We start from the raw sequence: 25,195 nt of genomic DNA on the forward strand, positions 1-25,195 counted from the left end.
ATATCCTTCCAAAGCTACACTGATGCGGTGAAACCGAGGATCTTTGGCCTTTATCATGCACTTAGGAGCTTGAAATTCTTTGGAAATAGGTTTATACCTAAGGATTATGTGTGCTGCCCTCAGTTGGCCATCAAATGGGTTCACATACACCTCGGATCGCAAGATTCTGTCTAAACTCTCCCTGTTAACTAGACTGAACTGAGGTCTGGTAGCGTGCTTGTCTGCAAAATCATTAAAACAGTAGGAGAATTTTGTCAGAAATAGAGATAACATGAATTAGAGAATACAATCCAAACTATATAGGCTTATAGCCAGAAACCCCACCTGGTTTTCCCTCTCTAGTCGGACAGGGTAAACCATTATGCCACTCCCTAGAAAGATTAAAAAAGTCATCTTTTAATCCTTATTCGATGTAGGGAGGCATTGGATTAACCTTACTTCAGGATGCCTAGACTTAAGATAGTAACCCTGACTCTTCAGATAGTTAAGATTGTACATCCAATTCACATCGTGATGGGTCAGACCTAAGTTCATCCTCTCATTTAGGACTTCTATACTGCCTAGCACCCTGAACATATTTGGGGCATATTGTGTGGGAGATAACCTAAAGAATCTAAGATAACTTTTAGTGAGATTACCCATAGGAATAGTCATCCCTCCCTCTATAAAGGCGATCATAGGGATGACCACTTCTCCCGTTTTCCTATCGTTTACCCACATTTCTAGGGAAACATATCTCATGCCCACTGTTGGGGGAATCCTATATTTAGCTCTAAATAACTCTATATCCTCTTCGAACTCAACCAAACTCTTGAACCTACCCATTTTCTAAAAGTCGTGAAGAAAAATTAGTAAAAAGGATTGAAGGCTAAGAAGGGTTTAGGAAACTTACAGGTTTAGAAAAGGAGGTCCTCGGACAGACTCAGTATTTATGAGAGCGTGGAGAAGTGAGAAAGAGAGACAGGTTCAGTGAATACATGCTAGTGTGATTTTTGTAACTGAAAAGAGAGTTGGTTTGAAAAGCTCTTTATAGTGGCGCATAAATTGTAAGTGGAAAAGTCCCGCTCATAAATACTGAAGATCCTCTACCGTTAGATTTATATCTTGCTGTTGAATGTGGAGGACAAAGAAGCCGTCATCATTGGGCAGGTAGAAAGGTATTCTAAAGATTGGGAGAGTCCACGAAAGGAGTGAGGGCAAGATATCAAAATCTCCCTTTTTCCGAGGTGACAAAAAGCGAGATTTTTAGGAGCTATTGTGGGCCGGTTATCCAAAAAGATGATGTGGAAATTGTAGAAAATGGGCTTGTGGCCCAACGGCCCAGTCCGAGGACATTCGCTTGGCCGAGGATGGTTAAAGAAAGATATTGTGGGAATAGTATAAGAAAAAGGGATGGAAGTCATATATAGCAGCCTAAAACGCGTCTGAGGATAAGATCCACCTCGGATACCATAGTCCGAGGTGGATGTAACTATCTCACTATTCAGAGTACTCCGCAAAGTTGTATTAGAACTGGAAAGTGAATATAGAACAAAGAAGGAACCAGGAGAGATAACAAATATCTTCTAAAGCTGCTACCTCCACATTAAATACTTCCCAACTAACTCTTTGGCCACATTAATGTGGAGGTGATACCTGAACAATAACCAAGCAGCCTTATGGCTGCTAAGTAAAGGTTCCGAGAGGTGTTGGATGAGACAGAAAGGAGTTCCTAGAATAGAATCTACACATGTACGGTAAGAATGAGGTGAGGAACGTGATATATAACCTGAAAATGGATGACATTAGAGAGGAAGAGAAAAAAAAAAAAAAGATAGAACCCAGAAAGATATCCCCTAAGACTTAGCCTAGGAGAGTTTTTATCATTTGATTAGTTTGAAGCATCCTTTGCTGGACAATGATCATGACCTTTTCTATCGAATGGAATTAGTTCTTTTATCCACTCTCTAAAAATTTATTATTTGGGCTTGCTGGGTTAGAAACCCATCCCTATTCTGGGTCCGATCCAATTTGAGTCCTACACTTAGTATTACTCATGATGAGTTTCTTATTTTAGTTATTTTTTGTTTAGTCTCCAAAAGATTAATTGAAGAAGAAGAATTGACGACTTAATTTATATATATATATATATATATTTTTTTTTTTTTTGAACTAATTAATTTCTCAAAAATTTAATTTGGTTGTCTTGGCATTTACATGTATGAAAGATGCTACGTCTACAACAATTTTATAATATTTTTACAACAAATCACAGGTGGTTAGTTGTTATTTGTTCAAATTTGAAACTAATACTAAGATTATTTTTTTGCCCCAACAATAACAACCAATAATAACCTGTCACTTAAAATTTATTGTAAAAATATTGTAAACATATCATTTCTCTTATATGTATGGATTAAAAATTGAATAATCTGTGTTGTATATTGCAAGATTTTCTCTTTGTTTGACTGCTGTCATATTGTTCTATTTTTTCATAAACATAATTTCCAATTGGGCTCAGTTCACTCTTTGCCCAAAGGCCCATCAAAATCACCGGCCCATCAATCATACCACGCATCCTCTAACCAAAAACCCTAGCTTTCATTTACCTTAAACCTGGTACCAAACCAAACCTCTAGCTCTTCTTGATTTGCTTTGCTCACCATGTTGAAAGTAAAAACTCCGAGAAATCATAGGGTTAGGCGTGAGCTCGAGAAGCGAGCTCCCAAGCTCGTCGAGAATGGGAAGAAGACGCTGATACTTCACGGTACAAAGACGAGCGGTGTATTGAACGAGGTTTTGAAAGAAATATACCATTTGAAGAAAGGAAAAGCCGTCAAGTTCAGCCGCAAGAACGAGAACATCAAGCCTTTTGAAAACGGTGGCGAGACCTCTTTGGAATTCTTCTCTATGAAAACCGATTGTAGCATTTTCGTGGTAAGAGCTTAGTTTTTTGAATATTTGTTATGTGGGCATTGATTATTTTCTCTCAAAACCGATTGTAGCATAAGATTTTCATCTTTCTAGCTTTGTTTTTTAATATTTGTTATGTGGGAATTTTTTAATACTGGGTATTGAGCAATTGCTTTATTTATTTATTTATTTTTTGTGTGTGATGAAAATAGAATTTTAGGAGCATTCTATGCTGTTTTTGATTTGTTAACATTTGATTTTGACTTTTGAGATTCTGTTGGCAAGTTTGTGTTGGTGAATTTGTTCCTATGGGAGGTCACTGGTCTTGTATAATTTGGGATTTTAAGTATGTGGTTGGGTTTGAATAGTTGGTCATTGAGGATTGAGATAGTGTTACGAGGCATTTTTACTTGAAATTTTTTGATCGGTTTACGGAAAGATTTAAGCTTATAACTGTACAAATCATTGGTGATTTATACATGCACCTTGCGAGTCTTGAATGTACACAACTTCGCTCTTCATTTGTTATGTGGTTAGTAAGTGCTCCTTGAGCTAGACTTCATCAGTTCATTGACTATAGAAAAAGTGAAAAACTGAATTTTAATGCACATATACTAATCACGTGATTCGCATGAAAAACTCTGTAACCCGAGTTGTAATGTGCTTAAATGCATACCTCAAGATGGTGGATGTAGTGAAAAGGGGTTAACATTGTCTTTTGCTTTATTTTAAATGTGATCAGCAAATGTATGTACAGAAAATGACTGTTTTTCTATAGTTTAGTTTGGAGTGGGATATTGTGCTGTAAGAGAGAGTATTTCTATGTTGAAATTGCTGGTGTGTTGTTTAACATGGAGAGCTAAAACTGGTGGAGTCAAGTGTGTCCTTTTCTGTCATCGATTGAATTTGTTTATCGTACCCCATTAACAGCCTTGCATTTAAAGTGATGTGTTTACATTGGCAATTTTGACCTGTGTGATTCACCTCTGTTTTTGATGACAGTGTGAAGCTCCTGTGTTTGTTAAATGGAGATATTGAAGTATCTATGTGCTTTTTTCTTGTAGAACCTTTTATTTTCCCTCTATTGATCCTTAGTAATTCAGAATGAAATCATATGGAATTTCACTCTCTTGCTCTTTAAAAGCTGCCCATTGCGCCTATCAAAATAAGAAGTCCAATGTTGAAATGTTATAATGGATATTTTTGCTTCTGTTGATCAATTTCTTGTATTGTTACTGCAGCATTTTTTTTGATGTATCTAATCTCTGGTGACTTGCAGTATGGTTCTCACTCAAAGAAGCGGCCCGATAATCTTGTTATAGGTAGAACTTATGACCACCACATCTATGATCTCGTGGAGGTTGGGGTTGAAAATTTCAAACCAATGGAGTCATTCAAATACGATAAGAAATTAGCTCCACTGATTGGATCAAAACCTATGATTGCTTTTGTTGGAGAGGGATTTGAGAATGTAGAAGAGCTCAAACATTTTAAAGAAGTTTTGCTTGATCTGTTGCGGGGAGAGGTGCATTTTCTGCTGCCCTTGTAGCTTGCACATCTATAATTTATGAACTAAGCATATTAATAAAAGCATGGGTTTGATACATGCAGGTTGTGGAGAATTTAAATCTTGTTGGGTTAGACCGTGTGTATGTCTGTACAGCTATATCTTCAAATAGGGTGTTTCTTTCTCACTGTGGACTGCGGCTAAAAAAGTCTGGCACAAAAGTACCGAGGATGGAATTGGTAGAGGTTGGCCCCTCCATGGATCTGGTAGTTCGTCGACATCGTCTTCCTAATGACAGCCTTAAGAAAGCAGCCATGAAAACAGCCAGGGACCAGCCTAAGAAGAAGGTTGACTAAACTACTCCCATAAACCTTTTCTTATTTCATTTTCTAAGATGAAAAAAGTAACATGTTTGTATTGTGGTCCCTTTTTGGCAGGTGAAAAATGTTGGTGATGATGCAGTAGAGGGAAAGATTGGAAAGATATACATTCCAGATCAGAAGGTAAGTGGAAAATTTATTCATTTAGCAGTGTTATTGCATCAACTATCAGATATTCAACTAGTTCAGAAGTGAAATGTGAGACTGTCAGAGATTGTGTAGTTTAGAGAAGTTAGCAGCACTTGATAGCCATGTCTTGTTCTCCTCTCGAGTCTCTTCTCATTTGGAAAGATTTGGGTAATTTGTGGGAGAGACAGCTTCTTTCCACACTTGGCTACATGAGCAAACCTTTTATTTTCTAAAGTACATACCCCATTATGTATAAATTCTGCACTAGATTACTTAAATTAAGATTCTCATATGTATTACTACAATTTGGTAATTGTTTGTTGTACTGTTCATATAATTTTTCCCCCTTTTGCCATTTAGGTTGGTGAAATGGCTGTCATTGACAAATCCAAAGGTGTGAAGAGAGAGCGCCGTGAAGCCAAGTTGAAAAAAGGTGATCACGGGCATGTGTCAAAAAAGCAGAAAGAAGATTCAACATAGAGCTACTGCAGCTGTAGCTTTGCTTTTTAGCCAATGTTATTTTTGATTGAGAGGGTGTCCAAGGGTGAAACAGATATAAGGGGCATGAGATATCTCTCCTTCCATTGTTTCTTAGGTTATTTTCTTTTGTTGTCTATTTTGGTATTTATTCTAGGATGCTCTATACCGCTTATTTGTATTTTTTTTCCCTACCAAATCTAAATTATATTATAAGCAATGAAACGGAAAAAAGGTAACGGTGGCCTAGATGGCATAATTACAATTTTGTATTTTAATTGGTCCAGGTGCCGGATAAGCTTTGATGCCAAGCATGTCTTAGCTGCTAAATGTGGCTTCACAAGTGGAGTTCATAACTTTGTGTTTTATTTTTGTTTTATCTTTTTGATAGGACTTGTGTTTTAATTTGTTTCTCATAATGTTGATGCCTTATAATTTTCCTTCTTAAAAAGCCCGACACACCCAATCTTTTGTACTGTATTCATCCTTATTTCGCTGTGGTCAAAATTTAATGCCCTCGTTTTGGAGTCTCTTGCTGAATATTGGAAAAAAAAGTTTATTTGTGGTATGGGTATTATTCAAAGTTTGGCAAGATAGTATATAAGCAAATTTTGGTAATGATGTTACCGAAATTCTAAGAAAAAGTACGAGAAAGGAGAGAGAAATGATGAGATGGAGGGAGAGAGAGAAAAATGAATTTCAGTAATTATATCACCGAAATTTCTGTCCAAAATCCATAGTTGCCCAAACCATTAGAGGAGTGCTTGAAGGAGTGGCCGAGAGGAAAAAAGTAATTGTGGCAACTAAGTTGCCAAAATGGTTGGGGAAGAGGGAGAAAATTTAATGGAAATTGTGGCAGTCAAGTTGTCCGAATTGGAGTAGAGAAAAAAAAATTGTGACAATTGAGTTGTTGAAATTGGAGAAAAGATGAGAGTAAAAAATAATTTGTGACACTGAAATTACTAAAAATTAGAGGAGAAAAAAAAATGTGACAATGAAGCTGCTGAAAATTGGAGAAGAGAGAGACATGCCATCAGGTTTCTGCAATGTAAAAAATATATTTTACCAAAATCTATGCAAAACAGTTACATAGATTCTTATTCTAAAAAACAAAAAGAAATACGTAGATTTTTATTCCTTCCGTATAAAACCTACTGTGCATAGCATAGATATCACACCACATAGATAGGTGCCAGTGGTTTTTTTTGACCGAAACAGTTTGGTGCTTCTGAACAAAATTTGTGCCAGATGTGTATATCATGTAATTTCATTTCAACTTCATTTCATCCGGTAAAAGTAATAATTATATGTCCTAGTTGTGCATTGTTACTTTTATGGTCTTTTTCTGTCTTTTTATTTCTCCTCACCGTTATATAAGGCAGAATATATATATATATATATTTTTTTTTTTTGAACTAATTAATTTCTCAAAAATTTAATTTGGTTGTCTTGGCATTTACATGTATGAAAGATGCTACGTCTACAACAATTTTATAATATTTTTACAACAAATCACAGGTGGTTAGTTGTTATTTGTTCAAATTTGAAACTAATACTAAGATTATTTTTTTGCCCCAACAATAACAACCAATAATAACCTGTCACTTAAAATTTATTGTAAAAATATTGTAAACATATCATTTCTCTTATATGTATGGATTAAAAATTGAATAATCTGTGTTGTATATTGCAAGATTTTCTCTTTGTTTGACTGCTGTCATATTGTTCTATTTTTTCATAAACATAATTTCCAATTGGGCTCAGTTCACTCTTTGCCCAAAGGCCCATCAAAATCACCGGCCCATCAATCATACCACGCATCCTCTAACCAAAAACCCTAGCTTTCATTTACCTTAAACCTGGTACCAAACCAAACCTCTAGCTCTTCTTGATTTGCTTTGCTCACCATGTTGAAAGTAAAAACTCCGAGAAATCATAGGGTTAGGCGTGAGCTCGAGAAGCGAGCTCCCAAGCTCGTCGAGAATGGGAAGAAGACGCTGATACTTCACGGTACAAAGACGAGCGGTGTATTGAACGAGGTTTTGAAAGAAATATACCATTTGAAGAAAGGAAAAGCCGTCAAGTTCAGCCGCAAGAACGAGAACATCAAGCCTTTTGAAAACGGTGGCGAGACCTCTTTGGAATTCTTCTCTATGAAAACCGATTGTAGCATTTTCGTGGTAAGAGCTTAGTTTTTTGAATATTTGTTATGTGGGCATTGATTATTTTCTCTCAAAACCGATTGTAGCATAAGATTTTCATCTTTCTAGCTTTGTTTTTTAATATTTGTTATGTGGGAATTTTTTAATACTGGGTATTGAGCAATTGCTTTATTTATTTATTTATTTTTTGTGTGTGATGAAAATAGAATTTTAGGAGCATTCTATGCTGTTTTTGATTTGTTAACATTTGATTTTGACTTTTGAGATTCTGTTGGCAAGTTTGTGTTGGTGAATTTGTTCCTATGGGAGGTCACTGGTCTTGTATAATTTGGGATTTTAAGTATGTGGTTGGGTTTGAATAGTTGGTCATTGAGGATTGAGATAGTGTTACGAGGCATTTTTACTTGAAATTTTTTGATCGGTTTACGGAAAGATTTAAGCTTATAACTGTACAAATCATTGGTGATTTATACATGCACCTTGCGAGTCTTGAATGTACACAACTTCGCTCTTCATTTGTTATGTGGTTAGTAAGTGCTCCTTGAGCTAGACTTCATCAGTTCATTGACTATAGAAAAAGTGAAAAACTGAATTTTAATGCACATATACTAATCACGTGATTCGCATGAAAAACTCTGTAACCCGAGTTGTAATGTGCTTAAATGCATACCTCAAGATGGTGGATGTAGTGAAAAGGGGTTAACATTGTCTTTTGCTTTATTTTAAATGTGATCAGCAAATGTATGTACAGAAAATGACTGTTTTTCTATAGTTTAGTTTGGAGTGGGATATTGTGCTGTAAGAGAGAGTATTTCTATGTTGAAATTGCTGGTGTGTTGTTTAACATGGAGAGCTAAAACTGGTGGAGTCAAGTGTGTCCTTTTCTGTCATCGATTGAATTTGTTTATCGTACCCCATTAACAGCCTTGCATTTAAAGTGATGTGTTTACATTGGCAATTTTGACCTGTGTGATTCACCTCTGTTTTTGATGACAGTGTGAAGCTCCTGTGTTTGTTAAATGGAGATATTGAAGTATCTATGTGCTTTTTTCTTGTAGAACCTTTTATTTTCCCTCTATTGATCCTTAGTAATTCAGAATGAAATCATATGGAATTTCACTCTCTTGCTCTTTAAAAGCTGCCCATTGCGCCTATCAAAATAAGAAGTCCAATGTTGAAATGTTATAATGGATATTTTTGCTTCTGTTGATCAATTTCTTGTATTGTTACTGCAGCATTTTTTTTGATGTATCTAATCTCTGGTGACTTGCAGTATGGTTCTCACTCAAAGAAGCGGCCCGATAATCTTGTTATAGGTAGAACTTATGACCACCACATCTATGATCTCGTGGAGGTTGGGGTTGAAAATTTCAAACCAATGGAGTCATTCAAATACGATAAGAAATTAGCTCCACTGATTGGATCAAAACCTATGATTGCTTTTGTTGGAGAGGGATTTGAGAATGTAGAAGAGCTCAAACATTTTAAAGAAGTTTTGCTTGATCTGTTGCGGGGAGAGGTGCATTTTCTGCTGCCCTTGTAGCTTGCACATCTATAATTTATGAACTAAGCATATTAATAAAAGCATGGGTTTGATACATGCAGGTTGTGGAGAATTTAAATCTTGTTGGGTTAGACCGTGTGTATGTCTGTACAGCTATATCTTCAAATAGGGTGTTTCTTTCTCACTGTGGACTGCGGCTAAAAAAGTCTGGCACAAAAGTACCGAGGATGGAATTGGTAGAGGTTGGCCCCTCCATGGATCTGGTAGTTCGTCGACATCGTCTTCCTAATGACAGCCTTAAGAAAGCAGCCATGAAAACAGCCAGGGACCAGCCTAAGAAGAAGGTTGACTAAACTACTCCCATAAACCTTTTCTTATTTCATTTTCTAAGATGAAAAAAGTAACATGTTTGTATTGTGGTCCCTTTTTGGCAGGTGAAAAATGTTGGTGATGATGCAGTAGAGGGAAAGATTGGAAAGATATACATTCCAGATCAGAAGGTAAGTGGAAAATTTATTCATTTAGCAGTGTTATTGCATCAACTATCAGATATTCAACTAGTTCAGAAGTGAAATGTGAGACTGTCAGAGATTGTGTAGTTTAGAGAAGTTAGCAGCACTTGATAGCCATGTCTTGTTCTCCTCTCGAGTCTCTTCTCATTTGGAAAGATTTGGGTAATTTGTGGGAGAGACAGCTTCTTTCCACACTTGGCTACATTAGCAAACCTTTTATTTTCTAAAGTACATACCCCATTATGTATAAATTCTGCACTAGATTACTTAAATTAAGATTCTCATATGTATTACTACAATTTGGTAATTGTTTGTTGTCCTGTTCATATAATTTTTCCCCCTTTTGCCATTTAGGTTGGTGAAATGGCTGTCATTGACAAATCCAAAGGTGTGAAGAGAGAGCGCCGTGAAGCCAAGTTGAAAAAAGGTGATCACGGGCATGTGTCAAAAAAGCAGAAAGAAGATTCAACATAGAGCTACTGCAGCTGTAGCTTTGCTTTTTAGCCAATGTTATTTTTGATTGAGAGGGTGTCCAAGGGTGAAACAGATATAAGGGGCATGAGATATCTCTCCTTCCATTGTTTCTTAGGTTATTTTCTTTTGTTGTCTATTTTGGTATTTATTCTAGGATGCTCTATACCGCTTATTTGTATTTTTTTTCCCTACCAAATCTAAATTATATTATAAGCAATGAAACGGAAAAATAGGTAACGGTGGCCTAGATGGCATAATTACAATTTTGTATTTTAATTGGTCCAGGTGCCGGATAAGCTTTGATGCCAAGCATGTCTTAGCTGCTAAATGTGGCTTCACAAGTGGAGTTCATAACTTTGTGTTTTATTTTGTTTTATCTTTTTGATAGGACTTGTGTTTTAATTTGTTTCTCATAATGTTGATGCCTTATAATTTTCCTTCTTAAAAAGCCCGACACACCCAATCTTTTGTACTGTATTCATCCTTATTTAGCTGTGGTCAAAATTTAATGCCCTCGTTTTGGAGTCTCTTGCTGAATATTGGAAAAAAAAAGTTTATTTGTGATATGGGTATTATTCAAAGTTTGGCAAGATAGTATATAAGCAAATTTCGGTAATGATTTTACCGAAATTCTAAGAAAAAGTACGAGAGAGGAGAGAGAAATGATGAGATGGAGGGAGAGAGAGAAAAATGAATTTCAGTAATTATATCACCGAAATTTTTGTCCAAAATCCATAGTTGCCCAAACCATTAGAGGAGTGCTTGAAGGAGTGGCCGAGAGGAAAAAAGTAATTGTGGCAACTAAGTTGCCAAAATGGTTGGGGAAGAGGGAGAAAATTTAATGGAAATTGTGGCAGTCAAGTTGTCCGAATTGGAGTAGAGAAAAAAAAATTGTGACAATTGAGTTGTTGAAATTGGAGAAAAGATGAGAGAAAAAAATAATTTGTGACAATGAAATTACTAAAAATTAGAGGAGAAAAAAAAATGTGACAATGAAGCTGCTGAAAATTGGAGAAGAGAGAGACATGCCATCAGGTTTCTGCAATGTAAAAAATATATTTTACCAAAATCTATGCAAAACAGTTACATAGATTCTTATTCTAAAAAACAAAAAGAAATACGTAGATTTTTATTCCTTCCGTATAAAACCTACTGTGCATAGCATAGATATCACACCACATAGATAGGTGCCAGTGGTTTTTTTTGACCGAAACAGTTTGGTGCTTCTGAACAAAATTTGTGCCAGATGTGTATATCATGTAATTTCATTTCAACTTCATTTCATCCGGTAAAAGTAATAATTATATGTCCTAGTTGTGCATTGTTACTTTTATGGTCTTTTTCTGTCTTTTTATTTCTCCTCACCGTTATATAAGGCAGCATCAATTTTTGCATCTCCTCGCAAAAAGTGTTCACATTTTACGTATTATTTCACTTACTTTTGATTGTTCATTGTTTTATCACTCTTTTGCTTTGCTTTATTGTGGACAACTTAGGATTGTAAGTTTTGGATTAATGTGAGTTTTTTGCTTTGCTTTATTAATTTACAACACCAGAAACTAACAGATTTGTTATTATTGTATAAATATATGCTTTGTAAATATTAGAAGCTAATACATTGTAAATATTATGTATTGTTATATTAGAGTTAATATTGTTTGTATGACTATAATAATGATTATTATTATTTTATTTTTATTTTTTATAGTGTATAAGCACATCAGTCATCTTTCTCTTCCATAATTTTCTCTCTGCGGCATGCATGAATAGGTTCTGTAACATATTCACATATTAACACAGAATAAGAATCTTTATATGGCAAAGAATAAGAATAATTTTTATTACATAGATCTCTAGTAAAAGTTGTTCAAACCTGATTGACTAATTGTCCTTTCCTCCAATTTCGGCAACTTTGTTGCCACAAATCAATTTTTGCTCTATCCTCTTTCCTCTTTCCTTCAATTTTGGCAACTCCATTGCCACAATTCTTTTTTTTTTCTTCTCCTTCAATTTTCGGCGACTGCCACAACAATTCCTACTAATTTTTTTTGCTCTTCTTTTCCCCTACAATTTCAACAACTCCACAATTCTTTTTTTCTCTCCTCCAATTTTTCGCAACTCCATTGCCATAATTCTTTTTTTTTTCTCCTCTAATTTTCGGCAACTTCATTGCCACAAATCAATTTTTTTTCTCTCTTCTTTTCTCCAATTTTGGCAACTCCATTGCCACAATTCTTTTTTTTTTTTTTTCTCTACTCCAATTTCGGCAACTTGGCTACCACAATTCCCATTAAATTTTTTCTCTCTCCTCCCCTACAATATCGGTAACTTGGTTGCCACAATTGCTTTTTCCCTCTCAGCCACTCCTCCTTCGGGCACTCCTCTAATCATCTAGGCAGCTTTGGATTTTGGGTAGAAATTTCAGTGATGTAGTTACCGAAATTCAATTTTCTCTCTCTCCCTCCATCACATCATTTCTCTCTCCTCTCTCATGCTTTTTCTTAGAATTTTGGCAATACCATTACCGAAATTTGATTCTCTCCTCATTTTGCCAAATAACTTTAAACAGTAACTGTAGGGACTCAATTTGGAAAAGCCTCCAGAAATGAGAGGGAAAAACGGTCCAACAAGCCCAAACAATAAATTTTTAGAGAGTGGGTGAAAGAACTAGCTCTATTTGATAGGAAAAGCTTCTTCGTTTTTTGTATATCCAGACCCCCTCCATAATGTCATCCCATTTCATGTTATATACTACATTCCTCCCCTTGCTCTCGCCGTACACGTGTAGGTTCTATTCTATGAACTCCTTTTTGTCCCATCTCCCGCTCTTTAGAATCTCCAACCAGCAATCATAAGGCTGCTTGATCACTGTTTAGGCATCACCTCCACATTAATGCGGCCAGCGAGTTAGCTGGGAAGCATTTAATGTGGAGGTAGCAGTGTCAGAAGATATTTGTTGCCTCCACTATCCCATATCCGCTTCTCAATTACAATACAACCTTATGGTCTATCCAGGGTAATCAAATAGTTGCATCCACCTTGGACCATCGTTCTGAGGTGAATCTTCTCCTTAGACACATTTTGGATTTTCATTTGCAATCCTCAGCTCTTCTTCTTATATTATTCGTATCATGCCCTTATTAAATCATCCTCGGACAGATTGCTATCCTCGAACTAGGCCACTAGGCCGCAGGCCCAATCACTACAAATCTACCAATACCACCTTGTATAGCTGGCCCCACAGTACCTATATCACAAATAAACTTGATTTTTTGCAATATTCAGCCAAAAGACTCCTCATTTTGTATATTAATGTGGAAGGTGCATGTATATTACCCATGTTAAGCTATGAGTGACTTTAAGTCCAAAGAATGTTATGCTAAATGTTTGGGCTAATAAACCATGTTGAAAGGATGGAGATTTGCATGTTTTATCTGTCAATATAGGACATGAAATTGTAAACTGACTCAAGCCATGTTAGTGTTTAGTTGGTTTTTTCTTTTTCCTTTTTCCCCCAATGAGGAAGAGAATTGAACTCAGTTTTTTTTCTCATTAGTAGATTTGGACAGCGCTATGGATTTAGAAGACTCTTGGCATTTTACAATAGCATTAATCTACAAGACTCTTGATACTCTACTTTGATAGAATTTTGTTTGATCATGCACTCCACTTTAATTTCTATTTTAATTTATATATATATATATATATAATAAATGAATCAAATGGATTAAATGGACTGAAGTGGATACAAATGGATCATGGATTGAAGTGGATACAAATGGATCAAATTGACAAAATAAGATCAAATGGGAAACAAGGTGGACTGAAATGGACCGAATAGGACCAAAGTAGAACGAATAGGACCGAAAAGGATTTAAAGGGACCGAATAAAAACGAGCAGATAGATTAGGACCAAAGTGGACATATTGGACCGAATAGGAACAAATAGGACCGAAGTGGACTAAATAGGACCAATATCAACTGAATAGGACCGGAGTGGACAGAATAGACCGATAGGACCAAATAGAACCAAAGTAGACGGAAAAGGACAAAATAAACTGAATAGAACTTTACACAATATTTATTTATTTTTTTGCATTTTTAGGGCTCATATTTCTAATTTCTGATCTCTTTTTTATTTGTATTATTTTACTCAAAATTAAAAAAAGTTTAGCCTAAAAATAATAAATTTCATACTTTTCTACCCAAAAATTAATATAAAAAAATTGAATTGTTGAGCTAAACTTAAAGAGGCAACCTATATAAAGAATCAATTAAGACCCAATTAGTCCAAAATGGACCAAAGAGGACCGAAATTGAACGAATGGACCAAATTAGATCGAATGGGACTGAAGTAGACCTAATTGGACCGAATAGAAATTGTTTAATTTTTAGGGAGAAAAAATTATCTTCAATAAATTTTAGAAAAAAAAATTATACATTATATTACAATTACAAAATAATTATTTATTTTCACGCATCATATGAGCCTACAACTAGTAATAATAATAAAAAAAATTGTAAAAAAAAACAATGGAAATTTGATATTTACAATTTTGTGCGGATGGAATATCTTTTCCTTTTTTTTCCCCTTTTCTGAGTAGGTGGATGGGGAACTCAATCGTATTCAAACTATTTTCTATTTCTTTTTACAGATTTTTTTCTTCTTTTTTTTTTAATTTTTTTGGTGAGAATCTTTTGCAGATATTTCCTGCCGAAGCAAAGCATATCCTACCTCTACTTGGCCCCTGTCAAAGAGACCAACATCTATCTGTACTAAATTAATAGCCTAATAGGAGCACTAGAGCGATTGGTCGCCGACTCTCACTAGATCACACATCTTTAGAATTAAAGAATGTTTCCCCCCTCCTGTCCCATACACTTCCACTTTAATAAATCAAATAGGTTTTCAATTGGAGATGGCCAAAGCTAATCAACCTTGGCCGACCTGTAAGTTTACGTGTCCAATTTATCTAAAAGTCTCTCTTGGACCAAAAATCTTTAGCTCATACATTAGCAACCAAAACTGAAGTATACAATGTTCGCACCGAAAATATTACTCCTTAAAAGTTGTGAGGTACTGAAAGTTAAGACATCAACCCATAATTATTACAAGATATGCTGCTTTTTTCAAGTTTATTCAATTAAGACTTTTTTATCAACTTTTGTTATATGTTGTGGTAAATTTTTCTTCAAATTTTTTAAATTAAAAAAAATTCAATTAATAATTGAAAAATATTTTCAGAATTTTTTTTTTTCAAATTTCTTTAACAAAAGTTAACGAAAAAGCTTTAATTGAATAAATTTGAAATGTAGAGGACTGAAATGAATGAAAGTAAAGTTAGAGGATTGAAATGAAATTCAAAAAAAATTAAAAGATCAATTTTGCATTTTACCAAAAAAAAAAAAAAAGCAATATTTGTTTGGTTACTACTATTTAATTAATACTATTCCAAAATTTTTAATTATCCTTTCCCATTGACGTAATACTGACGTGGCAACAGAGGGAGTCACAAATCTGGAATGTACTAGCTTCTCAAATCTCCCATTGGCCAGAGAAGTTAGCTTCGTCCCTAAGTATTACGACCAAGCACCTGAAGCAGACCAAACAAACAAACAAAAAAAAAATCCAATGTGACAAAAATATCTAAGCCCAATGGTGGTCCCCAACTGTCTCCAAAACCACAAGAATTCATTTCATTTCAACGAGAGAGTAACTGCCCAGAACCTGCAAATCCTCCCAAACTCCAAGGTCGGCGATACTCTCATCTCTCTCAAAATCTCAAAAGCTTAATATAAAAGTAAAAATGTCTCAGCAAAATCTACAGCACAACAACAACAACAACAACAACAACAGTAGCCATCGAATCATCAGAAGACAGACGAGCAGAGGTGAACCTCCACCGACTTAAAATCTCTTTTCGATTCTTTCTAGATTTTTCTTAATTAAACCCAGGTTGTCGGCCTATTAATCCTCTATTTATAATTATATATATAAATCCCACTCTCGACCCTTTAACTCTCTCATTTCATTTCTCTCATATCAATTCGACCAAAGCCAAAACCTTAACAACATGGGTCCTAAAGATGAACCACCCAAAACTTCGACTAGTTCAATACAACCCGAAACGTCGTCGTCTTTTTCCACAGCTAGTTTTTCCAACTTTGATGATTCTCTAATGGGGTTCGAATACATGGCTGGTCAAGCACCAGGTACTACTGTACAGTCGAGTAGTGGAGGAGAGGCTGAGAATAATATCGGCGTTCCTCAACCGCTTGGGTGGTTACAGGAGATTCAAATACCGCCATTTCTGACCAAGACTTTCGAGCTCGTGGAGGACCCGGTGCTCGACCCGATTATATCGTGGGGTTCGAGGGAGAGAGCTTCGTGGTGTGGGACCCGGTGGAGTTTTCGAAGGTCGTGTTGCCTAGGAATTTCAAGCACAGCAATTTCTCCAGTTTTGTTCGCCAGCTTAATACTTATGTGGGTATTTTTTGCAGTCACACCACCTGTAATGGCTGGTGTCATCTGTATGTAAATGTTTTGCTGCTTTGCCCTTTTTTGTATGTCTCGTCTCATTTTTTTTTGTTTCTGTGTGTATTTGGTTTTAGATTGATGTTTAGTCTGTAATTGACTAATTGTTCTTTTAATTGTAGCTGAGAGGCCAAATTTGTATATAATCTTTGTATCTGTTTGAGCTTTTAAAGGATTTGCTGATGAATATTATAAATTCTCAATTTATGTTGTTCCTGATTTTGGGTTGGAGTAATTTCTTGGAATTATAAAAAATGTTGTACTCAGTTCATAAAACTCTCACTTCTAAGTCTGGGAGAGGTAATTGGTAGTCGGGTTCTGGAATTATTTGTAAAATTTGATCTTGACTCTTGAGGTCTACTTTCTCAAGATCATGTTCATGATAGGATTGACTTTTCTATTCATGAAACGTATGATGAATGGTTTATAAGTGGTACACGGATATTCCTTCATCGGCTTATAATTAGGGCTAAGGGATGCATGTTTTAATCTTCACATCGCCGAAGAAAGGAACATCTTCTCCTCTGATTGTGTACCGGAGTAGGGAGTTCATCGTCTGCAGGTAGAATTTTAAGTTCATTAAAAAAAAAAAAAAAAAAACTTTATTTGTGCTATTTAGTCAAGACTATACATGTTATCATCTGACACCTCCTTTTATGTTTAAGGAAGTTTTATGATTTTACAGATTGTATAGTACGATCCAGCTTCTTCTAGGCGTGAAAATTGACGGCTTCAAATTGTATTATGGATGAACTATTTATGATGCCAATCATCATATTTATATTTTGTTTTCTTGAGTTTTAGGTCATCCTTATTCATTTTGAATCACTTTGCTTATTCAGGGGTTCCGCAAGATTGATACTGATAGGTGGGAATTTGCCAATGAAGCTTTCCAGCGAGGGAAGAGACATCTCTTGAAGAACATTCAGAGGCGCAAATCGCATCAATCCCAACAGATTGGGGTCCATACTGGGCCTTCTACTGAAGCAGGGAGGTCTGGTTTGGACAGTGAGATAGAGAGATTGAAGAAGGAAAGGAGTACAATGATGCAGGAGGTTGTTGAATTGCAGCAGCAGCACCGAGGGACAATGCACGATATGGAAGCAGTGAATGAGAGGCTCCAGTCTGCAGAGCAGAGACAGCAGCAGATGATTTTTTTCTTGACAAAGATGCTGCAGAACCCAGCATTCTTAGACCTTCTTAAGAAAAAGAAGGAACAAAGAAAAATAGATTCTCCCCAAGTGAGGAGGAAGTTTGTAAAGCAGCATCAACATGAAATTGGTAAGGCAGATTCTTCCGTGGATGGGCAGATTGTGAAGTTCCAACCAGATTGGGGACTCCCCTTAGGCCTAGATTTAAATCCACCCGTTGAACATTCTCAGGATTACCTCTCACCAGGTATGGTTACTACACTAGAAGAAATGGGCTTAGGTGCTGAAAGCATACCATTTCAATTTGAGAATGATGAATCAGTTGAATTAGCCATGTCAGATGAATTTGCAGCATTGCAGGGATTTGCCAAAACTCCTGAGCAGGTGGGAGAAGGGTCATCAAGGTTCAGGACTGAAGAGCTGAAAGGAAAGAATGTTATAAACCCACCAGAAGAGGTTAATACTGAGTATTTGGTCTCTTATCCTGAAGAAATAATAGAGGAGAAGGCTTTTTCTCAGTTATCTCCAGGGATTGAAAGCATCATTAAACAAGAAGAAATATGGAGCATGGGTTTTGATACCAGTACTGTCATGCCTAGCTCTCCTAGTGAGTTATGGGGTACTCCAATCAACTATGAAGTTCCAGAGTTGGAAGTGACTGGTGGATTATCAGACATCTGGGATTTAGGTTCCTCGCAAGTGGCAGGAGGTTTAGGCATTGATAAGTGGACTGCTGATGAATCCTCTTTTGGTGAGCCTGAGAGTCAAGATGACCAGCCCAAAGATGATATATCTAAAAATAGGGATCCATAGGGCTTCAATTGCTTCTGCACTTGCTCTGCCCTTGTGGATCCGAGTTAGTTTTAGTTGAAAATATCAACCAACATTGAAAAATTATTTATAAATAGAATGCAATCGATTTCAGTATTCTTTTTCTTTTTCTTCTTGATTCTCTGCTTCCACCCAAATTGAATTTTAGTACTCCTATTATGTTATTTAACAAGTTGCATTAGTACTGCAGGTTATGCTTGCTCGCATATACTTTTTTAAGTTATATGAACAATGCAGGTCTGTGACTTTTTAAGTTATGAACAATGCAGGTCTGTGACACTTGGGATAGAGTACATGCTTCTACGGGCTTGGTTGCATTCTGCTAAGATCTCCTGCTCATAAAAGTGGGTGATTCTTGTCCTCTAGTCGCATACTCACTCACAAGTTCACCTGCGTGATCCTAGAATGATCCTAGAACTTGGGGCTATGTAAATCCATCTTCATGGCTTTTTGGGGGAATTTTGTGTTTTACTAATTTGACTTAAGTTCATTTCAAGGACTTCCCTCCCTCCAACTCCTTAAACTCTAGCTATAGTAAGTAGCCTTGAATCTTTGTTTTATGAAAGTAGTGAAACAAACTGAGGAAATCACAGTAGTCTGTTTTTATGTTCAGACTTCAGAGATTATCAAAGAGAACTTTTGTTAAGCATATTTTGTTTCTCCACAAGTATAAGGACACAACATTTTTTCACAACTGACATGACATGTTGTGATTGGTGAATAAAAGTGGTGATGAATCGATGTAAAAATGATTTTGTTCGAACGTGAAAAATGTTGTTTCCTGATCTTTATTCTTTACTCGTCTCTCTTTTCCCTGGTAAACTTGACCAGAGTAAACATTTTATTACCACACTAAACATCGAACTTAAAATATCAATTCTTGAAGCAAGTTTTTTTGGGTCTGACAAATCTGCTTGACTGAGGATACTGATGGGTTAATTATTAAGCAGCATATCTTGTAATAATTATGGGNGGCAAACAAAGCTTACTTTCCTTTACTATTATTATGTAGTAATAGTGCAAAACAATTTAGCTCTAGACTTTAATCCATTATAATTTGTCATGACTCATGATTGATGTATAATAAATATTATATTCATTATAGGATTATAAGAAAAGAAAAGAAAAAATAGCGGAGGGAGTGGTCTAGTGGTCATCAAGCTTACTCCCAACTAGTTTGAGGGGTGGAGCTTGAAAAAACCTCACACATCCACTCAATGCTTACTAGCATTCTCGTGGGACTGGAATAACAATTATGATTCATCGATTCTCCTTATGCATGCTTAGAGACCCAATTGGTAGGATGTTAATATGGTAACACTATTCTCTCGTTCCTAACCATTTTCCCTTGGCCAAAAAAAAAAAAAAAAAAAAAAAAAAAAAAAAACTTAAAATTTTTATTAAAATATTATAAAAAAATGATAAAATGAAAAATTAACTCTCTGAGTTTTTTCAGATTTCATTTCAGTCCTCTAACTTTGCTTTTGTTCATTTCAGTCCTCTAATTTTCAAGTTTATTCAATTAAGACTTTTTTATCAACTTTTGTTATATGTTGTGGTAAATTTTTCTTCAAATTTTTTAAATTAAAAAAAATTCAATTAATAATTGAAAAATATTTTCAGAATTTTTTTTTTTCAAATTTCTTTAACAAAAGTTAACGAAAAAGCTTTAATTGAATAAATTTGAAATGTAGAGGACTGAAATGAATGAAAGTAAAGTTAGAGGATTGAAATGAAATTCAAAAAAAATTAAAAGATCAATTTTGCATTTTACCAAAAAAAAAAAAAAAGCAATATTTGTTTGGTTACTACTATTTAATTAATACTATTCCAAAATTTTTAATTATCCTTTCCCATTGACGTAATACTGACGTGGCAACAGAGGGAGTCACAAATCTGGAATGTACTAGCTTCTCAAATCTCCCATTGGCCAGAGAAGTTAGCTTCGTCCCTAAGTATTACGACCAAGCACCTGAAGCAGACCAAACAAACAAACAAAAAAAAAATCCAATGTGACAAAAATATCTAAGCCCAATGGTGGTCCCCAACTGTCTCCAAAACCACAAGAATTCATTTCATTTCAACGAGAGAGTAACTGCCCAGAACCTGCAAATCCTCCCAAACTCCAAGGTCGGCGATACTCTCATCTCTCTCAAAATCTCAAAAGCTTAATATAAAAGTAAAAATGTCTCAGCAAAATCTACAGCACAACAACAACAACAACAACAACAACAGTAGCCATCGAATCATCAGAAGACAGACCCTTGCCCAGTCTTGGTTTAGTTTTTTTTTTTTTTTTACAAGATAGAATTTTTACTTTAACCTAATCTAAGTGTATATGTGTGTGAAGTTCTCTCCTAGAGACTTGAACTCCAGCCCTTATCCCCCACATTTCATAAGCATTTATACTTGTGAAGTGACCACTACACCAATAATGCACGGTGGTGTCTTGGTTTAGTTTTTAGTTTGAAGTGGATCAAGTAAAGTTGGGTGGATGGTGAAATTAACTACGGCTGCTGTTGTTGCTAGGGTATTGCACCGGGTGCAATTCACTTACTTTCCTTCACAAAATTTTTTCACTTTTTACTTCTCTTAACTTTTTTTAATCAATGGTTGATATTGAAAGTTGCTTTTTGTAACTATCAATTTCAATCATTCATAGTAATTGCACTTGATCTTAATCTGGTTTTTTGATTAAAGTCGGGTGGGGACCGTTTGACCTATAGACACTGAGACAAGTACTGCAATATGTCTCCTCGTGATTGATAAATATTTGGTTACCTTTTTTTAATTAATGGTTAAGATTAAAAGTTTCTTTTTACAATTATCAATCTCAACCATTCATAGTAATTACGCTTGATTTCAATTCAGTTTTTTAATTAAGGTCAGGTGGGGGACCATTCGACCTATAGACACTAAGACAAGTACTGCAATATGTCTCCTCGTGATTAATAAATATTTGGTTACCTTTTCAGCCCTTAAATTCTCTGCTATTAAGCCACCTTTCAAAAGAACTAACTTGTCTTGTTCTGCCAAATCCAATGCTCATAGTTCTTCGTCTTATTCACTGTCTATTTCTTAGTAGTTAGTAGTTGCACAACTTGCACTAGACTGTCACAGAAGCTTTGCCCTGCTATAGAAGACATTGTCGAAATTTTTCCAAATCTTCAAAAATTTCATTGTTTACTTTGGATATTTCGTTCAATTCAATTCATATTATCATGGCAAATTGGCTATTTACAAAAATAATGTCACTATTTAACACCTACCTTTGCTAAAAAGGGAATCTGCATTTCAGATTTCTCTTTTCTCCCTCAGGTAGTTGCAATTTTTGTCTGCATGTGATTCATAATTCAACATGTCTAACTTTTTTTTTATTGGTAATTTGACAAATTTCTAATTACACACACATTTGACAAGTATTGAACTCATAATTTCATCCTCTATCTTACTAGTTTATAGGCTAGTTCTTTCCTCTCTTTTTTTTTTTTTAAGGAAGATATAGGCTAATTCAGCATGCCTAGCTAATTTGATTACCCTAACTGATTTGGTTTTAGTATTACAAGTGAAATTAGCACAATACAGTGTCTAGCACTATCAAGTCAAAAATAATTAGAAATGATTTAAGCAACCAGCCTCTTTTACCCAAAGCTTGAAAGTTGATGAAATTATAATATCTTTTGCATATTGCTGGAAAATTTATATGAAATAATCAAAATAATCAAAAGTCAAAAGATATCTTCAACATTTTTTTTTTTTTTTGAGAAACATCTTCAACATTTTTGGTTTCCCATGAGGCGTAACCCCATGAGGAAGGGTTAAACCTTGCACCAGACCTGCGAGCCCAAGACTACCTTTCCTCAAGCAGTGAAAAAAAAATGTTTGTTTCTTATGGAAAATTGTTTTCAGGAAATATTTTCTAGTTTTTAATCCCCATTTAAAAAAGAAATTAAACATACTTGAATTCACAATGCAAATATAGCAAACAGTTTCTATGACAAGCATTAGGCTAATGTTCTGATATAAAATATCCTGCAAAAAGTGTAATTATTCAATATTCTAGGAGTAATACTTCTCCATCTCAAGTAATAATAGATTTTATAAGTAAAATTCATGATGGAATTGTTTCAAACATCGGATTGAACAAAAAACCGAAAAGGAGAGTGATTTACTATTTTTGGTTCGACTCCTAATGTTATACATCATTTAGTTAAATTATTTAATATAAATAATTATAATAAACTTATAAGTTTTTCTATTTTAATTTGGCCAAATATTGTTCAAAAATACTTTTTGCTTCCGATCATGTAAGGGAGATTTATAAAGGCTTAATTTCGTTAATTATCGTATACATTTTAAGTTTGAGATTTTAAAGAATGAAATCAACGATGGTAACTAATTTATAAGTAAGGTAATTCCTCATGTTTTTTACATTATTTTGAGCTGTTCTGTGATAAGGATTTCTTGAAAGTCCCACATCATAATAATGAAAAAGAACGACATATTTCCTCATCTAAAATACCATATTCCACCAAGAATTTTAATTTTAATTTTAATTATGAACAATACAGGCTGGCTTTACTGTAGGAAAAACATTCATTACTCCAATGTTGAACTAGCTTTTGTATGGGCATAACACTCAATAGTTCATGTTTGGTTAGTTTTATGTTGGCTTAACTTTTAAGCTTCTTTTTTAACCAGTAATATTTTTATTAGTCCAAACATTTAGAAGTTAAAACCAGGAGTCAAAACCGATAATGGCAGTTGAATCGCCAGTTGGGCTGGTTTTGATCCCTTATGACATTTTTTTTTTTTTTTTTGGGTTTTTAATGCAAGGCCAAACCAGACAAGTCAGTTCACCATTGAACCGATGGAACTAACTGGTATGATACCATTTCTAAAACCTCACTATTCATGTGAGATGAGAAACAATCACTCCCATAGTGTTGCATAACTCTTAGTCTTAGTGACCAAGACTTTGCGATAATTTTACTGTTTGTACTTTAATAGGTGGAGAGGAAAAACATGGACCTGCTAACTAATTGACTACATTTCACAATTGGTAAGTATATATACATGTGGAGACTGCTCATCTGGTGTACAATGCCGGCAAAGCTGTTTCCCATTTACTGATTCTAACTCTTTACAAACAAAATTATGAAAAGAATTGTACAATTTTCCTTTTATGGCAATAGAATGACCTAACAAACAATATTCTAGGAAGGCAGTCTTGCTTTGCGCAAAAAATAGGGTTCTGAACACCAATTAGAAGAGACATGTACAACAGTGGTTCTGCAAACAATCACACAAATACAATCATTAGAAATATGAACAATGCAACTTAAGCAGAGACAACAAAAATTGACCAATCAGGGTATAAATTGCTTGAGATTGTGTTCATCCTAATTCCATTACACCAAAAAGGAATCTGGAAAAGGTATAAGAAGATTTGAACACCCCCTCCGCCCCCTTCCAAATAAAGAGAACTAAAATGAAAACTACATATATTGTTGTGTGTGGGATGTTCGTGCACTCATGATTGTTCCCAGCACCACACAAAAAAGGAAAAGGGTTGGGACATCTCAAAACTTCCTACATTGATATCATATACTGTCAAGAAATAAGCATAAGATTAATCCCCTACCATACACAGCTCACACATGAGACAATATCATATCTCAATTTCACTGAACATCACAGCCACCACCAGGTAGCTGCTATATATACAACATACAATTCCCCATACACACGGGCTGTTCCCAATAGATGTGCCATGCACATCACTAGAGGAAGCCTGAAGTTCAGGTGCTCCTCATAAGCATACCTTTCTGCTTCATTAACTGCCAAGACCTTTACAGATAAAAGGAAATGCAGACCTGGAATCTCAAAGCAAGTTGAAATTTTGAAGCTGCCTAAGATTAAGGCTTTCCTCCTTTTTTCCCCCAACAAAACCGGTGACATTCTCCGCTACAAGGAGCTCTATGATTTGTGCACCACTAAATATTGGTAACCAGAAGCTGAAGTTTTAGGCGCACCTGAGGCAATCTGAACAGCTTGTGTTTCATGTCAGACATCATCAAACCTCATAAGAATGCTGTATTATGTGCATGAATAAGACAGTCTTCCAACCCTTTAGGTAAGTAAAGTCATGTCTGAACGACCTGGTTGAGGTGTGGAAGGTTTAATCAATGGCCTCAAAGATTCCATTATACTTGCAAAAGAAGGACGTTTCCAGGGCTCACTGCAAAACCATTTATTAATGAAAAAAGGTAGCCAAGGAAACTTGTGGACTAGGAATAAATGAATTAGAACTTTAAACGCACTTGGCCCAGCAAGACTCAATCATTGAAGCGATTTGGGGATTCAAATCGCGTGGAATCTCAGCCTTTTTCCCTTAAAGCCAACAGCTGCCACAACCTAAAAGACAGAACACATCAAACTATGTCTGACCAAACCAATGAGCCAAGGCAAACATATTTGCCTGTACACACTACAGACATTAAAGAGTAAGAGAAAAGGGATGAGGTAACACAAGTTATCTATATGATCAGTAGACNCATATTTCACTGAACATCACAGCCACCACCAGGTAGCTGCTATATATACAACATACAATTCCCCATACACACGGGCTGTTCCCA

The 25,195-nt window shown here is 35.3% G+C and overlaps 3 protein-coding genes and 1 long non-coding RNA gene across 4 annotated transcripts; 3 read left to right on the top strand and 1 right to left on the bottom strand.

Moving 5' to 3' along the window:
- Positions 1-2,579: 2,579 nt before the first annotated feature.
- On the top strand, positions 2,580-5,790 carry LOC136069379 (ribosome production factor 2 homolog). Its single transcript, XM_065777833.1, has 5 exons — positions 2,580-2,916; positions 4,172-4,417; positions 4,504-4,746; positions 4,837-4,902; positions 5,269-5,790. The coding sequence occupies exons 1-5, from the start codon at positions 2,644-2,646 to the stop codon at positions 5,386-5,388; spliced, it is 948 nt and encodes a 315-aa protein (XP_065633905.1). The 5' UTR covers positions 2,580-2,643; the 3' UTR covers positions 5,389-5,790.
- Positions 5,791-7,228: 1,438 nt separating this feature from the next.
- On the top strand, positions 7,229-10,439 carry LOC112006704 (ribosome production factor 2 homolog). Its single transcript, XM_024039007.2, has 5 exons — positions 7,229-7,565; positions 8,821-9,066; positions 9,153-9,395; positions 9,486-9,551; positions 9,918-10,439. Exons 1-5 carry the CDS (start codon positions 7,293-7,295, stop codon positions 10,035-10,037), a joined length of 948 nt encoding a protein of 315 aa, XP_023894775.1. The 5' UTR covers positions 7,229-7,292; the 3' UTR covers positions 10,038-10,439.
- Positions 10,440-15,622: 5,183 nt separating this feature from the next.
- LOC136069382 (heat stress transcription factor A-3) lies at positions 15,623-19,205 on the top strand. Its single transcript, XM_065777842.1, is given in 4 exon segments — positions 15,623-16,409; positions 16,412-16,521; positions 17,415-18,474; positions 18,824-19,205. Coding segments are annotated over 4 exon segments (1,476 nt in total). The 5' UTR covers positions 15,623-16,111; the 3' UTR covers positions 18,832-19,205.
- Positions 19,206-23,580: 4,375 nt separating this feature from the next.
- On the bottom strand, positions 23,581-24,992 carry LOC136069386 (uncharacterized). Its single transcript, XR_010630628.1, has 3 exons — positions 24,878-24,992; positions 24,590-24,795; positions 23,581-23,846 (listed from the first exon to the last, which is right to left on the bottom strand). It is a non-coding gene; the product is annotated as an uncharacterized LOC136069386 (long non-coding RNA).
- Positions 24,993-25,195: the final 203 nt, after the last annotated feature.

Source organism: Quercus suber, unplaced genomic scaffold, assembly GCF_002906115.3.
Source record: "Quercus suber isolate HL8 unplaced genomic scaffold, Cork oak 2.0 scaffold_10, whole genome shotgun sequence".
In the NCBI taxonomy this organism is placed as follows: domain Eukaryota; kingdom Viridiplantae; phylum Streptophyta; class Magnoliopsida; order Fagales; family Fagaceae; genus Quercus; species Quercus suber.

Excerpts from the sequence above, each read along its gene's own strand:
- LOC136069379 (XM_065777833.1), top strand. The coding sequence starts at position 2,644 with ATGTTGAAAGTAAAAACTCCGAGAAATCATAGGGTTAGGCGTGAGCTC. Across the intron at positions 4,747-4,836 it reads GGGACCAGCCTAAGAAGAAG|GTGAAAAATGTTGGTGATGA; the intron begins GTTGACTAAACT and ends CCTTTTTGGCAG. Across the intron at positions 4,903-5,268 it reads TATACATTCCAGATCAGAAG|GTTGGTGAAATGGCTGTCAT; the intron begins GTAAGTGGAAAA and ends TTTGCCATTTAG.
- LOC112006704 (XM_024039007.2), top strand. The coding sequence starts at position 7,293 with ATGTTGAAAGTAAAAACTCCGAGAAATCATAGGGTTAGGCGTGAGCTC. Across the intron at positions 9,396-9,485 it reads GGGACCAGCCTAAGAAGAAG|GTGAAAAATGTTGGTGATGA; the intron begins GTTGACTAAACT and ends CCTTTTTGGCAG. Across the intron at positions 9,552-9,917 it reads TATACATTCCAGATCAGAAG|GTTGGTGAAATGGCTGTCAT; the intron begins GTAAGTGGAAAA and ends TTTGCCATTTAG.